Below are 13,857 nucleotides of genomic sequence, written 5' to 3'. Positions count from 1 at the left end.
GAGAAAAGAGCTGCACTGCTTACAAAGTTTACTGTGGAAGTGCCGTTCTCCTCTCCCTCCGGGTCCCAAGCAAACACAGGACAGTGATATTAAAGCCTAGAGCGTGATGAAGCCAGTGGGGAGACCCCCTGGTCGGAGGTTCGGCCCAAGTGAAAGGAACTGGACTTCACACGCGACCCACCTGCCTCTCCGAACTTCGAGGTAAGCGCTCAACTCTGAAAATCCAGCTCCTATTGGCAAGATGGGCCTGATTGTTAAGGTGCTACCACGCTGCTTAGTTTCTGGGCCATGCACATATGGGAAAAAATTTAAAAGATAGTTTATTCTCTTAAATGAACTCCCCCTAGCAGGTAACTCAATTTAAAAGGTATTTGCTGGTTAATGAGATAGAACATTTCTAGCAGTGACAATGAATGCTCCCGATGATTTAATAAGTGGTGAACTTAATTATTTTCATCCCAGGGTTTGCAGAGAGGCACTAACAGACCATAGTTATGGATATTACTATATGGGGAACCTACCGAGAGTGCTGAGAACTGAGACCAGGGCACTTGAAGCTTCCAAATCTGAGGGATGCTCCCTCATCCACGTCAGTAACGTGTGACACAGACACACTATCAGAGTCAGCAGAGGCTGTGTGCGTGAGCACTTCTGTTCACACGGATGCCTCTGTCTCTCATGGCAACCTTGCGAAGCAGGTAGGGGAAGGGTTATTATTATCCTACTTTGTAGGTGAGGAAACTGAGGCTCAGAGATAGGAAGTAGCTTCTCTCAAGACCCTCTGTAAGGTAGGAGCACCTGTGACTCCTAAATTGCGGGTTGGCACTCTTCCTCCCGCTGCTTCCTCCTTGTAGACAGCCAATATTTAGCTCTGGTATGACCACTTCTTCCCACAGATCCCCCCTTCCTGGCTTCCCTATAGGACCCGCCCGTGTCATGAAAGAAGGCAGAACTCATTTCCTTACAGTGCTGGGAGTGGTTGCTGGTTGCAGGGCGTGGGGTAGACGGGCTGATGCTGGGAGCCCTGGGAACACTAACTGAGCTTGGGACCGCTGCTGCCAGGCTTGGTGTCTCTGTGCTGTGGTTCTGGTAGGCGGGGCTGCGGACGGTGGTCCCAGGGGCTCTGGTGGTGTCGGCTACTGTCCTCGTTGTGGTGGAGGCTAACGTCGTAGTTGAGGTAGACTGAGGTGCTGTGGGGGAAATATCATGAAGGTCACTGTACAAAGAATTTTGCTGTTTTAGTGCCTAAATTATTGCCTCGATGAAGTATACTTATGAACTCATCCTCATGGCTCAGCTCAAACTCCTTCCCTAATCCTACTGAATGGGCTATGATTTTTACTTTAGCTGAATGCCAAGCATCTTGTCTGTGTTTATACTGCATTTCGATTTGATAAAGATGAGTCATTAAGACAATGCTGTAGAATTAGGTGTGGGCAAGACCACGATAAAAGACTGGGAGGAGTGGAAATTATATAAATCTAGAAGGAGTTTGTATGTATACTGGTACACTATTAGGTTCAAATTCTCACTCCACTTTAAACAATTGAAGCTGGAAATAACGAATGCTGCAGCGGACTTATGCTCAAACAAAAGGCCTCGTGCCTTCATCAAGACTGGAGGATGGATATAAATTTATATGGTTGAAGTATTAACTGTTAGTCTCAGTCATATCACAAAAGGGCTGCTAGATAGTGTGTTAAGTTCTGGGTGAGAAACGGGCAAGATCATAGTCACCTGCATATAAATAGTAATCAAAGCCATGGGGATCAAGGTTTCTTAATTTGAGGTCTTCAAGGGATCCCTGATCCCCCTGAAACTGAATTTAAAATGCTGTATGTATATGTGCATTTTTCTTGGGAGTGAGAAGAGAAAGCCTTGGAGGGACCCTACGGGACACCAGCATTCAAGGTAGGTACAGAAGAGGAGCCTACAAAGGCAACAAGTAGCCAGAGAAGATGGAGGAAGACCAGGCGCTCATGGTTTTTCAGAAGTCAAGGAAAATTTCAGCAGGTGGGGTCTGGCATTGCCAGGGGCCATCCCTCCCAGTAGCTCTGCTCACCTCGGTAGCACCTCTTCATGTCAGGGCCCAGTCGCATTGTGTCAGGACAGGCACAGGTGTACTTGGGGGAGTGGCTGGAGATCTGAGGAGCAGGAAGGCACAGGTACTCACAGCCTCCATTGGGCTGGGCACTCAGCTCGCAGGCATCTGCAGCTAATGGCACAGAGAGAGATGGGGAGAGAGAGTACTGGGGCACAGACGGGACGTGCCAGGCTCTCCCTCCCCCACGTACAAGGCCCTTCCCACTCGGCTAAATCAAAACGCTTTCTCTACTACTTTTACTGGGCACCTTCAGTCACTGTACCTGCTGTTTTATCCCTACTCTTTCTTCCTTTTTTTTTTTTAACATCTTTATTGGAGTATAATTGCTTTACAATGGTGTGTTAGTTTCTGCTTTATGACAAAGTGAATCAGCTATACATATACATATGTCCCCATATCTCTTCCCTCTTGCGTCTCCCTCCCTCCCACCCTGTCCCATCCCTCTAGGTGGTCACAAAGCACCGAGCTGATCTCCCTGTGCTATGAAGCTGCTTCCCACTAGCTATCTATTTTACATTTGGTAGTGTCTATATGTCCATGCCACTCTCTCCCTTCGTCCCAGCTTACCCTTCCCCCTCCCCGTGTCCTCAAGTCCATTCCCACACTTTCATTTAATGCTGATGACAACTCGGAGGGGGCGGTGTTATGCCCAGGTTAACAGATAAAAGACTGTGGCTCAAAGAGAACAAACTTGTCAAAGCTATACCTCTAGTAATTTTGGAGACAATTAAAATTGAGGTCTGTTGGACTCCAAAGTCCATGTTTTTTCCTCCCTATGCCACATGCCATATCTCTTTCTTATTTAAATCTCTAATCTAGAATCAGGCACCAACCTTATCTCCTTACCACTTTTTGCTTTCCCACCTTCACCCTTCCCATTACAGTTAGAATGAGTACATCCTAGTGACAGAGGAAGGGACAACCTAATTGTAGGATTCCTGGCGTCTGTTGCCAACCAGCAAGCTGACTTACTGATGGCCCTAGGATACGCTACTTTATACCACTGCAAAGTAAGAACAAATAGCAAATGAGAAGCAATGTGTTCCTTTATGGCAGAAGGAGCTCTGGAATCAGACAGGTCTAAGTTTAGGCTTTAGCTCTACCACCTGCTAATGTTATTTTACCTCTATGAGCTACAGTTTCCTCAGCTGTTGAATGAGAACAGTAATATCCATACTTTGTAAGACTGGCAAAAATGGGACATATTTATCTATTTCTACCCAGCCTTAGTTCACCAAGAGCTTGAGGCAAAATGAAATAAAGTATGTGACAGCAAGGCAGTCCACCAAGGAGAGGGACTGTTGCCACTACTTCTGGGGATGCTGAGACGTGACATGAATGTGAATACAGCCTGCCTACTAGAGCGAGAGGATGTGGGCAGCGGACCTGGGACCGGGGAAGGCTCACCTCTTGGCTGCTTCAGCTCATGGAAGATGACAATGTCATGTGGGTTATTGAGGTTCTCAGCTAGGACGGAGATTTCCAGGCCATTGAGCCGATTTGCACTGAAAATGGCCTCATTCTCCAGGTCTGTCCAGAACACCTTGTCCTGTGGGGTACAAATACAGAGGATGGGAAGCCTAGAGTTTAAACCCATGACCTCAGCCTGAGGGCTTGGCCTCAAACCATAGTCACAAGAACTGCTCTGGCATCTCCCCTGAACTCTCTTGTCCACAGATTCATAGTGGGACTCTCAGCTCTGATCTGTGGCGTATGCTCTGGTTCCCTTCTGTCTCAGAGGGTTATTCAGTGCTTTGGCCTGAAGGCTGCTCATTAACGCTGAGCTAGGCCTGCTTCCTGGAGTTCAGCAGAAACCAAGGTTGGGTCTCTGTAGCTGTTACCATTACTAGGGCCTGGGACCAAGATTGGAGAGGATGTATGATCTAGTGAGAACTATCCCTATGGGGCCTCCTACAGCCTCTGGGTATACACGCATACACATCCAATGGTTAGTCCATACGAGCCTAAATGTGCATCTGTAGGCAAATCCGCATTTATAGGTACAACCGTGCAGCCTCATGTACAGATCTAGACACATACCCACATGCACATCTACACACCCAAAGGCACACTTGTACCTAAAATGAACTTGTCTAAGTACTGGTATGCATATTTACACTCACAAGCACTAGCACATACAGGAATGCACATTTTTAAACAGACGCATTTATGTATACACAGGCACATACACATACATGCCACATATACGCACAAGCACAAACACATGTGTCTGAACACACCTGTCTTTTGAAGCAGAGGCTGGACTTGGGAGCTGGAGCTTTGCCCACAATTTCAGAGCTGTGCTGGGTGATGTCGCTCCAAGCAAATATTGCCAATGCCCACCACAGGCCACTGTCCCCTTGCTTTCCCTCCCCTTGGTGGCAGAGTTAGTTTTGGGGAAGAGGTATGGGTGTGCGAGAACTTGGTCGCTTCTGGCTTCCTCATTCCCCAAGGAGAAAGGTTGTTAGGGTCAGAACACAGGAGGGTCTTGACTCTTCACCCTCCTGTGAGCTTCTTGAGGACTGGGATGATGTCTGATTCACTTCTATGACCCCAGGGTCCAGCAAAGGTCAGTGAGAGTGTGCTGAATTGAATAGCATCTCTCAGGCCATTTCCAGTAGTAAATGATACTAAGGAAATGTGTATTCCTTTTCCCTTTCTTTATTGGGGTACCTTCTGTATACGTGGGTACAGCGCTGGGTGCTGAGGGTACCTGGTCTAGCAACTTACCTGTGAGAAGTGCTCTGAGGGAGGGGCCTTGGGGAGGAAGCACAGGAAAGGCTGCCAGGTGGACAACGGGCTGCATAGCCTCTGTTTGCAGACAGCTCACATATTGTGTACAAACAAGCCAGTCGGCTTCCCTGTCCCTTTGTTTCCACTTGGACAAGTCTCAGGGAGTTGTCCTATTTGAACAGCCTTTCCTAGGCTTCAGCTTCCTGATGGGGCCATGCCTCCCCTCACGGAGCTCACCTCAAACACAGCTATCCCGAAAGGGTGGCTCAGGAAGTCAGGGGAGGAAATCAGCATCTTCCTGTTGCCTCCGCTGAAGTCAATGCTGGACAGCTGGTGCAGCTTGGAGTCTACCCAGTACAAGCGCTGGTTCAGCAAATCTTGAGGAGGAAAAAGGGACAAGGGGATCGGGTTGTGAGCCTGGGACCACAACCCGTATTTCTGCTCCTCTGTGCCCCTTCCCTGCCCGCATCTCCAGGCCAGGCCTCAGAAGGAGGCCAGCCCAGGGCAACCATCAGGAAACACAGGCACTGGTACTATAAGGGGACACAGAAACAAGACCCATGGAGCTCCAGGCAGTGGCCAGCACCAGGCGCTAGAACAGGTCCCCCCAACCAGGGAAGGCAGGGCTCACCCAGGGTGATTCCGTTGGGCCACTCAATACCGTCTGACACCAGTGTCTGCCGGTGCATACCGTTGAGCCCAGACTTCTCGATCTTAGCCTCGTACCCCCAGTCAGACCAATACACGAACCTGGAAGAGAGAAGAACCCAATGGGCTTCTTGTCAGGGGACGTGATTGGGGTGGTGTGGGTCACAAGGGCTCGATGGCCCTCTGAATATTGAAGATTATGCTTAGTGGGGACTGGTAAGACCTCTGAAGTTCATGGGAACCATCAAACCTTAGCGCTGGCAGGCGTCTTGGTCTTCGCCTTATCTGAGTGCCTGGAGAAGCCTGTATTCCCCGAGTCCACCTGACCTCGGCTGAACAGCCTGTCAGCCCATCTCTCCCACTTCAGCAGCTCCAGCTACAGCCCTAGCGTGCCAGAGCAGGAAGGAAAGGGCCCTGTCAACCCTCTTACTTTCCTGGTTGACAGAGGAGAAAGCTGATGACCTAGCCAGGGCCACACAGCTAGAACTCTGTCCAGGGCTTCTCTCTCTTTTTTCTTGAACATTTATTGAGTATTTACTAGGTGAGTGGCCTCATCTCATGTACTTACAAATGCAGTAATCACTGCCCCTCTAATCCAATCCCTACAGAGCAGGCAAAATGAGCTTCTAAAAATGGAAATAAGTTGTCATTATCCTGTTTTTTAAAATTGAGATATAATTGACATATAACACTAGTTTCAGGTGTACAACATAATGATTTGATGTTGCAAAATGAGCACCACAAGAAGCTAGTTAACCTCCAGCACCACCCATAGCTACAATTTGTTTTTCTTGTGATAACTTTTAAGATCTATTACTCTCTAGTTTTTAAACTTTATGATGGTTTCTCCTGTTGACCTTAAAATCAGATCCCAAATCCTTACCACATCCGACAGGGCTCTGCATGACTAGGTCCCTGCCTACCTCTCTGGCTGTCTCTCCTGCCACCACTGCCCAGTTCCCTTACAAACTCCACACCCGCCCCCAGGGCTTCTCTTAGATCCTTCAGGGCACCAAGGCCTTCTCAGAGCCTTTGCCCCCACTTGTTTGCCATTTAGAACGTCTTTTCAGTAGAGAACCTTCCTCCGACCCTCAATGTAAATAGGTCCTCCCTGTTATTGACTCTTAAAACACCCTGTTTTTTTCCTTCCAGCGCGCTCACACCATCGGTTATTTACGTATGCATGCGGGTGTGTGGCATATTTGTTTACTGTCTGTTTTCCCCACTAGTCTATACGCTCCACTGAGGGCAGGCTCCTCATCTGCCTTACTCCTCATTTTGTACCTGGCAGGTAGCTCGTGTGTGGCATATAGGCCTTATTTACTATTTGTTGAACGAAGTAGCCTCACAATTACCCCAGGAGGGTATAATTATTAGTCCCATTTTACAGATGAGTAAACTGTGGCTCAGAGAGGCTGACTTCCCTAAGATCACGTTGTGAATAAGTAGTAAAGCCAGGCTTCAAATTTAAGTTCAAATTAAGTTGGACTCTAAAGCCCGCGTGCTTAATCCTCCCCAAAATGCCTCTGCTGAAACCTGGTGTCAAGCCAAGGCTGGCTCCAGGCTAGGGGGCTGGTTGTTCTGGATCCCTTCCATTTGCCACTTTGAATCCCATTGCCGTTCTGCTTTGTATACCAAAAGGCTGGCGCATGTGGGAACCAAATCAATGGGCTGGGCTCTCTAGCCATCTGGCTTCCAGTTGTATTCAGCAAAATATCGGAGGGGGAAGGGGAGAGACTGAGGTCAGGATGTTTATTCCCCTAACTCCCCCCTACAAAGGTGCCTCCAGCTGGCTAATGCCCTAAAGGTGACCCTCTCTACCCCGCTCTTTCCTTCCCAACTTGGGTAACCCTCCCTGCTCCTGCCCCTCAGGCCTGTTACCTGTTACTAGTCCAGGATAGTGCATTAGACCTTACCCGCTCCTTTGTAAATAGTCCCTTTATTAACCGGCCTTAAATTATCTTAAAATGAGTGTGCAGTGGGTTTCCTGGCGGGACCCTGACTGAGCCACAATGGACCAGGAATGGGCTGGGTGTAACTATATGGTTTGGGGGACACGGCAGGTGCAGCCCCAGGTCTGTGTGATAGCAGACAGAGAACAGGGTTGAGGTGGGGGTTAAATGAGATGACTCAGGTCTGCAGAGTGCCTGGATGCACCTGTGCGTGCCTATTAAGCGGCAGCTGTCGGTCACTTCCCAAGGCCACGCACACCCTCTCAGGTGGCCAGCCTCACCCCCCAGCTGCCCTCACTGGAAGAAGAGGGTTTTCTTATCCCTGCTTAACAATTAAGGAAACAGCAGTAGGAAGAAGCTGGTGATCCTGGTAAACATAATATGATGCAGCCGCTTAAAAACCATGCCATCTCAGGACATCCCCACTGAGGGAGGGAGCGAGGGAGGGAGTCCTGCTCTGTTCAGAATCCCTACCCCTGATATGGAGGCATGGCCAGAGCAGGGCAGCCTGGGTAGTGAGGGGCCCAGAGGCTGTGGGCCACAGGGATGGGGATGGAGGTGGGCAGGCTGGAGCAGAGCTGACCCAGTAATCTCAGTCCTCAAATCTTGCCGGCTGTCCTGCAGGGCAGGGAGTAGACATGCTACAGGTAACTCCGGAGGCCAATGGAGGAAGTCGAAGAGAGGCAGATATGGGAATATGAGAAAGAAACAAACAAAAGAATACTTTCTAATGGGCAGACCTGCCCCAAAATGAAACAGGCTGTATGAGAAGTAACAAGCTCCTGTCTCTGGAAGTGTGAGCAGTCGCCAGATGCCCACCTGCAGCGCGCAGCAGCCTGAGGGAAGACTTCCTGCCCCAGGAACATCTATCAGGCAATTTCTAGAGCCCTACTCGGCTCTGAGATGCTCTGGTTCTATGATATGGTGAGAGAGTGGCAGAGTCCTGGGAGTGCCCTGGCGACCAATGTGCAAGGGACCCTTGGTCAGGGGTTCACAAACTGAGGGGCCCGCATGGACTTTCTTCCCTGTGGCTTGTGTCTGGGTGGCCCAGGGCCTTCCAAAGCCCTCAAGGTAGCTCTTGTGACAGACACATGAGGACTGAGCGCCTAGGGCAATTTGGGGTGGAAACACTCACCCTTGCAGGGGGTCAACGGCAATGGCCCGGGGTTCACTGAGGTCACGGCTGAAGAGAGTGCAGCGGCGTCCGCCATCAACTGTGGCCACTGAGATGGTCTTGTTGCCCGAGTCGGTCCAGTAGATGTGCTTGTGGACCCAGTCCACTGCCAGGCCCTCTGGAGAGTGCAGCTGCTCATCAATGAGGACCTCCTGCTCTGTTGGGTCGCTGGCTTTGTCCATGTAGGCGCTAGGAGCAACCAGGGCTGGCATGGGCAGGTGTGCCACCCCCGGGCCCATATGGAGCTGCCCTTCCCCTCTCTCTTCCCTCTGGGCCACAGCAGTGCACTGGAGAGGAACTTGGCTAATTTCCATTCAACACATTCCCTGGGCCACCAGGGTAAGGATACAGGCTCAAGTCAGCCACAGTCTCTGGCCTGGAGGAGCTCAGTTTAGTAGGGACAGAAATTTACAGCCAGATAATTACACCAATACACTGTGATTACGGAAAGTATCAGAGGCTATAGCAGCAGAGAAATGGAGACTACATCACCCTGGAGGGCTGCAGAAGGCCTTGTAGTTGAGCCCTGAAGGATCAGTTTGTCAGGAACACAAAGAACAGAAGGCAGAGGGAACAGCATGTGCAGATGCCGAGGCGTGTGTTCTGGAACAGTGAAAGATCCAGTGGGGGTGGAGTGGGGTAGGTGGGGTGTAAGACAGGAAGTAAGTGTAGGCAGGGGCCACATCCTGACGGGCTCTGCATGCCACGCTAAAGGCTCAGGATTTCATTGTGGAGGGGTAACTGAACAGGTCGGAGGACATGGCCAGATAGGCATCTTAGATCACTGTGGCACCTGCGGAATATGCGAGGGATTGGAGGAGGAGGGAATGAAGGCAGGGAGACCAGTTAGGAGGCTGTGACGGCATCCCGGTGAGAGATGAAGAGGGTGTGCAGAAGGGCTGAGGCAGTAAGAATGGACAGAAGGGGCCACAATACAGCAGACACTCAGGAGGCAAAATTAGCAGGGCTTTCTCTCTCCCAAATGCTTTATTTCCCAAGGTTTTCCTCTCCACATACCCTCTCTTCGGGTGATTAGTTCCACAGTGCCCACGGCCATCCACAGCTCTGACCCTCTGATCCAGACAACTGTCTAAGTTCCAGACTATAAAGCCAACTGGCTCCCGTCAGACGTCCCATGGACACCTTGAACTCAACATATCCCAAACTGTTCATCCCCATTCCCCTCCTCTCAGCCACACAGACAGACTGCCTACCCCCCACCCGAAACTCCTCCCCTGCTCCCATCTCAGAGAACGGTACCACTGTCCACGAAACCTCCCAAGCCGGAAACTGAAACTCCCAAAATGAACCAGGGAATTCATTTTGGCTCCTCCTCCCACAGCTCCATACCCGGGGCATCATCAAATCCTGCCTCTTTCCGTCACAACCATTGGACAGGCACCGCTCAAGCTGGTTCTGGGTGTGCGAGTGTGAGTGAGCGTGTCTGTGTGTGCTGGGGTGTGATAGGCATCGAGTTGTCAGCGAGCAGCATCCATCCATCCACCATTCGCTCAACAGCCCGCCCAGTGCCTGGTCATCGGCAGTCCTGCCAAGTGGATCTCAGGACAAAGAAAGGGGGCCTGGGCATGCAGAGGCTCCTAGGAGAGAACCTCCTTGTGTGTGCGAGGAGCCTTCCCAAGCGCCAGAGTCCACTGACTGTGGTGTGAAGGGCTGGACCGCAGGTAGTGCCACCCAGGAAGACTTCCTTGACCGCCAGATTGGGTCAGAGGCCTCCTCTATACTTTTCCCTCATGATCATCACAATGGATGTCGCTATGCTCTGAGTGGGATCCTCCAGGCAGGACCAGGTCTGAGTCATCTTTGAGTCCCCAGCATCCAACACACATATATGTGAGCTGCTCTGAAAATCCCTACCAAAGCCCAGAGGCTGCTTCCTTTCCGCCCTGGCTGAACATTTCCTGTGTCTCGCACTGCCCCATCAGGCCACCAGAGGCCAGTCAAAGCCCCCACGTGTGGGGCTCAAAGCTGCTCGCCCATCCAAGCCCTCAGCCCTGGAAGGCCCAGCAGGTGGAGAAGTCCTGGCAGTTCCACAACCACTGTGAACCCACGTGCCTTCCTAAGCCCCATCTCTGTCCTGGGGAAATATAGAGGCAGAAGGGGTGCAGAAGCCACCCTTCCTCTCCTCCTTTGTTGGCCCCAGCACCCCCCTAGGCCTGGTTGCAGGACCCAGGCCTCGACTCACCTGTAGATCTTGCGGTAGGAGAGGTCACACCAGTAGATGCGATTGGTGGCAACTTCGACGTCCAGCGCCACGACGTTCTTGAGCATGGGGATGAGACGTGAGTAGTCCCGCTTCACCAGGTCTATCCTCCGCACTTCGTGCCGGTTGGTGAAGATTAGGGACGGGCTTCTGCCAGCTGCCATGCAGGGGGGTTGAGAGGGAAAGGGTCAGTGTTAAGAGGCGGGGGATCTGGAGACCAAGGCTCTACCACTGGTTTGCTGGGGGACTCCTCATTTCCTGTAAAAAGTGGTGACGACTCCTACCTCACAGGTTAAAGAAGCAGGTGAAATGATGGGTACAAAAAGCATAAGATGCAAAGCACCAAGTGTAACAGAGGGATTTTTATTCTTTTTATCAGACACAAACTCCCCTCAAATCTTTGATGACTCCCCATTTCCTCTGGCCTGCACGGAAGGCCTTCCGCAGCATGACCCCAACTCCCTGTCCAGCCTCATCACTCACCCCGCTAACACCTTGATTCCGGCCACCAGACTACCTGTCATCACCTCGCCACGGCAGAGCTTGCTGCCTCGGGGCCTTTGCTCAAGCTGTCCCTCTACCTAGAATGCATTTCTCCCCAGCAGCTGCCACCTCCTCTGCTTGGGCCCCACTGCAGTGTTCAAGAAGGGGCAACATGAGCGTTAAATGATTTAGAAAGATGACTGAGGCTGCAGAATGGAGCACGGACCTCAGGGCTAGGGGTGAGACTGGAGGGAGAAGATTCAAGGAGGTCGTTGTGAGTCTTTAGTTTATACAGAGTGTATTGGCATGAGGTGAATCTGCAGATGCTGGCAGGGACCAGATCACAAAGGAGCCTGTGATCCAGGGGAAGAGTTTGCACTTTATTCTGAGCCAATAGCAGGGGTGGGATGTGTATAATATGACACAGATTATATACGTGCAAAGGGACAACACACAACTTCCCGTGTATACACAAACCCATTTTTAGACTTAGGATTAGATTTTAGGAAGATCTTCAGTGAGCTAGACATTCCTGGCTACTCCATGGGGAGGGTCACTGTCCCCCAGGCCTATGAGGGCCTAGCACTTCGCACAGGCTGCCACTCCTCCAGCCTGTTTTCAGATGGAACGGGCCACTCGCAGGCACCTGCAATACTGAATGGCAACACCTGCCCCTGGAGCTGCCTGTACCTTCTCCCCCTCTTGTTTTCCAGCTGACACTTCTGCAGGCCACCTGGTTCCTCACTGTCCATCTGTGCTCCCTGGGGACAGGGTAGGACCAGCACAGAGCCAGGTGGGGTCTGGGGCTGGGTGTGCGACCTGTGTGTAGATTATTTCAAAGCAGGGTTGGGGTGACAGGGAAGGTGTGGGACAAACAGATACCATGGAAAAATAGAGGTCTAAGCGCAAGGAGAAAGGAGGAAAGCTGGATTCAAGGCCCAGCTCCGCCACTGACAAACTGTGATTTTCCTCACCTCAAAATGAGAGCAAAGACACTTCACCTTCCTGAGGGCAGGAGCTGGGTTACAGGGTACCTTGAGGTGATTTTTACTGAGAGCTGTGACTGTGACAGGAACCCTGTGTGTTTATGATTTGAGTTTTTGTGTAACTGCACTTTAGATATTCACATGTAGGGGTTTGTGTATACATGGGCCATTGTATGTTGTCTCCACTGCACGTATGTAATCCCTGTTCTGTGTCACACCTGTCCCATGTGGGGGTAAGAACAGGTTGCATGTTACACGTGATGGGCTAATGTATGTGCTGTATATTGTGCAGTTTGGGTGGTATATGTTTTGGGTTTACGGGCTACATGTCAATTATTGTAGCTGCTGTGTTGTTATAACCTATAGAATGGGTATTATATTCGTGCGTCTGAATTCCAGGTTCATATATCCAACAGCCTACACAATACTTTGCTTAGATGTCTAAACAGTTTTGTTAAATTTAACATGTCCAAATCAATCTAATATTCTCCCAAACCTGCTTTTCTCACCGCCTTTCCCAACTCCATAAATAGCAATCCTATTTTTCCAGTTAGTTCGTCAAAAACCTTGGGGTCATCTTTGACTCCTTTTTTTTCTTTCACATCCTATATTTAATTCATAAGCAAATCTTGTTGCTTCAAAATAAATCCTGACCTTCAAAATATATTCATACTGTCATACTGTCCACTTCTCATTATTCCCACGCAAGGCCCTGATCCAAGCCACCATCACCTCTCTCCTGGCTGACTGCAAGGACCTCTGCAGCAGTTCCCCCGCTCCCTCCCCTGCCCCCAACGGTCTATTCCGGTCTATTCCCAACACAGCCGTCCGAGGAAGTCAGTTAAAATGTAAGGCACACCCTGTCCCTCTACTCTGAACCCACAAAGGCTTCCTTCCCCCTGACTGACAGTGAAACCAAGAGTCAGCCCTTAGAATGGTCTCGAAGGCCTTTGTGATCTGCCGCCAAGTCACCTCTTGGACTTCATCTCCTATGCTCCTTGCCCTGCATGCTGCTGCCTTCGGTTCCTGCAGGTAATGCATGGCTCACTCCTTCATCTCCTTCAGGTCTTTATTCAAATGTCACCTTCTCAGTGAGGGCTTTCCTGACCACTCTATCAAAAACTATAACTTCTCTACTTTATATTTCTTCTGAACACTCATCACCATCTGCCATGCACTGTATTTATTTTTCTGATTTCTTGTCTGTCTCACCAACTAGAGTGTAAGTCCCATGAGGATAGACAGGGATTCATGTCTGTTTTGCTTACTGCTGAACCCCTAGTGCCTACAACAATGTTAGGTGTTCAGTGTAAAGAACTGAATAAAACAAGTGAATTCCGTTGGCTGACCTGACGGTCAACGTGAGGTCTGCACATGGCCTGCTCTTTGTGTGGGCTGCCCGTGCCGCGTGTAGCCAGCACGGTCCAGCCCGCGTCTGGCACTGTGTGTCGTGCGAGTGCAGACTCTGTGGGCTGTACCGGGTGGCGCTGTGCAGCGTCTGCGTGGTGTTCATGCACACTGCATCGTGTGCGTGCTGAATATTTACACTCTGAGCA

The 13,857-nt window shown here is 50.5% G+C and overlaps 1 protein-coding gene across 26 annotated transcripts in view; it reads right to left on the bottom strand.

Moving 5' to 3' along the window:
• LRP8 (LDL receptor related protein 8) overlaps window positions 1–13,857 on the bottom strand; it is a 78,266-nt gene that overhangs the window by 9,730 nt on the left and 54,679 nt on the right. For 25 of the 26 annotated variants that reach the window (XM_082370310.1, XM_082370311.1, XM_082370313.1 and 22 more), the window contains 7 exons: window positions 10,815–10,989; window positions 8,573–8,800; window positions 5,469–5,587; window positions 5,075–5,214; window positions 3,512–3,653; window positions 2,063–2,215; window positions 966–1,190 (listed from right to left, as the gene is read on the bottom strand). In XM_082370310.1, coding sequence (XP_082226436.1) covers window positions 966–1,190; window positions 2,063–2,215; window positions 3,512–3,653; window positions 5,075–5,214; window positions 5,469–5,587; window positions 8,573–8,800; window positions 10,815–10,989 — 1,182 coding nt within the window. The remainder of the gene's footprint in view (window positions 1–965; window positions 1,191–2,062; window positions 2,216–3,511; window positions 3,654–5,074; window positions 5,215–5,468; window positions 5,588–8,572; window positions 8,801–10,814; window positions 10,990–13,857) is intronic. The other variant, XM_082370307.1, reaches the window with a different exon arrangement.

The sequence above is a fragment of the Balaenoptera borealis genome, assembly GCF_965194805.1.
Source record: "Balaenoptera borealis genome assembly, chromosome: 1".
Classification (NCBI taxonomy): domain Eukaryota; kingdom Metazoa; phylum Chordata; class Mammalia; order Artiodactyla; family Balaenopteridae; genus Balaenoptera; species Balaenoptera borealis.
Note: the sequence above shows the minus strand (reverse complement) of the source record. Positions and strands in the feature narration are given on the sequence as shown.